The sequence below is a fragment of the Volvox carteri genome, assembly GCF_000143455.1.
Source record: "Volvox carteri f. nagariensis unplaced genomic scaffold VOLCAscaffold_134, whole genome shotgun sequence".
NCBI classification, from domain to species: Eukaryota; Viridiplantae; Chlorophyta; class Chlorophyceae; order Chlamydomonadales; family Volvocaceae; genus Volvox; species Volvox carteri.
Window position 1 is genome coordinate 44109 of NW_003307677.1, and position 855 is coordinate 44963.

The window sequence follows — 855 nt, forward strand, 5'->3', positions numbered from 1 at the left end:
GGTGTCCCTTGGGTGTCCCTTGGGTGTCCCTTGGGTGTCTCTTCCATGTCCCTTGGGTGTCCCTTCCACGTGTCCCTTCCACGTGTCCCTTTGGTGCCCTTGGGTATCCCTCCCGTGCCCCTTGGGTATCCCTCCCGTGCCCCTTGGGTGTCCCTTGGGTGCCCCTTGGGCATTCCTTGGGTGTCCCTTTGGTGTCCCTTGCAAGGGACACCCAATTGGGTGTCCCTTCCATGTCCCTTTGGTGTCTCTTCCATGTCCTTTTGGTGTCGCTTCCCTGTCTTTTGGGTGTCCCTTGGGTGTCCCTTGGGTGTCCCTTGAGTGCCGGAGACCGAATTTACCAAAACCTTCATTGACAGCTGCACCTGGCTAATTATTAACCACCAAGCGTCCCCTTGGTGGCAGAATACTGAGTCAGGATGCAGTGGAGGGTCGAGCACAGGATACGGATAGGAAGGAGAAGGATAGAAATGTGGACCCAGGAAGAGTCAACACCAACCCACCAAGGATGAGGATGGCAGAGGATGAGGGGATGCAGTCAGCAGGGTGTGGGATGTTAGCAAGTATTGGCTTGAGGATATGGAAAGGGGGTGTAGGATGTATCCAACTGGCAGGATGCATGTTCATGCATCCTGCCAGATGTTCATGCATCCTGCCAAGACTTCCCAAGAATGCAAGGATGGGCCGCCAATTTGACACCCTCCATCAGTGTACACTGATGTATATGCAGTGCAGCCCACTAGATATTCATGGTGATTGATAGGGGATTTAATTATTGGCTACATCGATGTAGCCATCGATGTAGCCATAGATATCTATGAATTCATGAAAACTATCAACATGCANTATGTGTCTGGG

At 52.3% G+C, this 855-nt stretch overlaps 1 protein-coding gene across 1 annotated transcript in view; it reads right to left on the reverse strand.

Annotated features, from left to right (window-relative positions):
- The window catches only part of VOLCADRAFT_70603 (uncharacterized protein), a gene marked incomplete at both ends in the record, with an annotated part of 3116 nt that overhangs the window by 1733 nt on the left and 528 nt on the right, over positions 1–855 (reverse strand). The window contains one exon of the mRNA XM_002959201.1: positions 83–313. Coding sequence (XP_002959247.1) covers positions 83–313 — 231 coding nt within the window. The remainder of the gene's footprint in view (positions 1–82; positions 314–855) is intronic.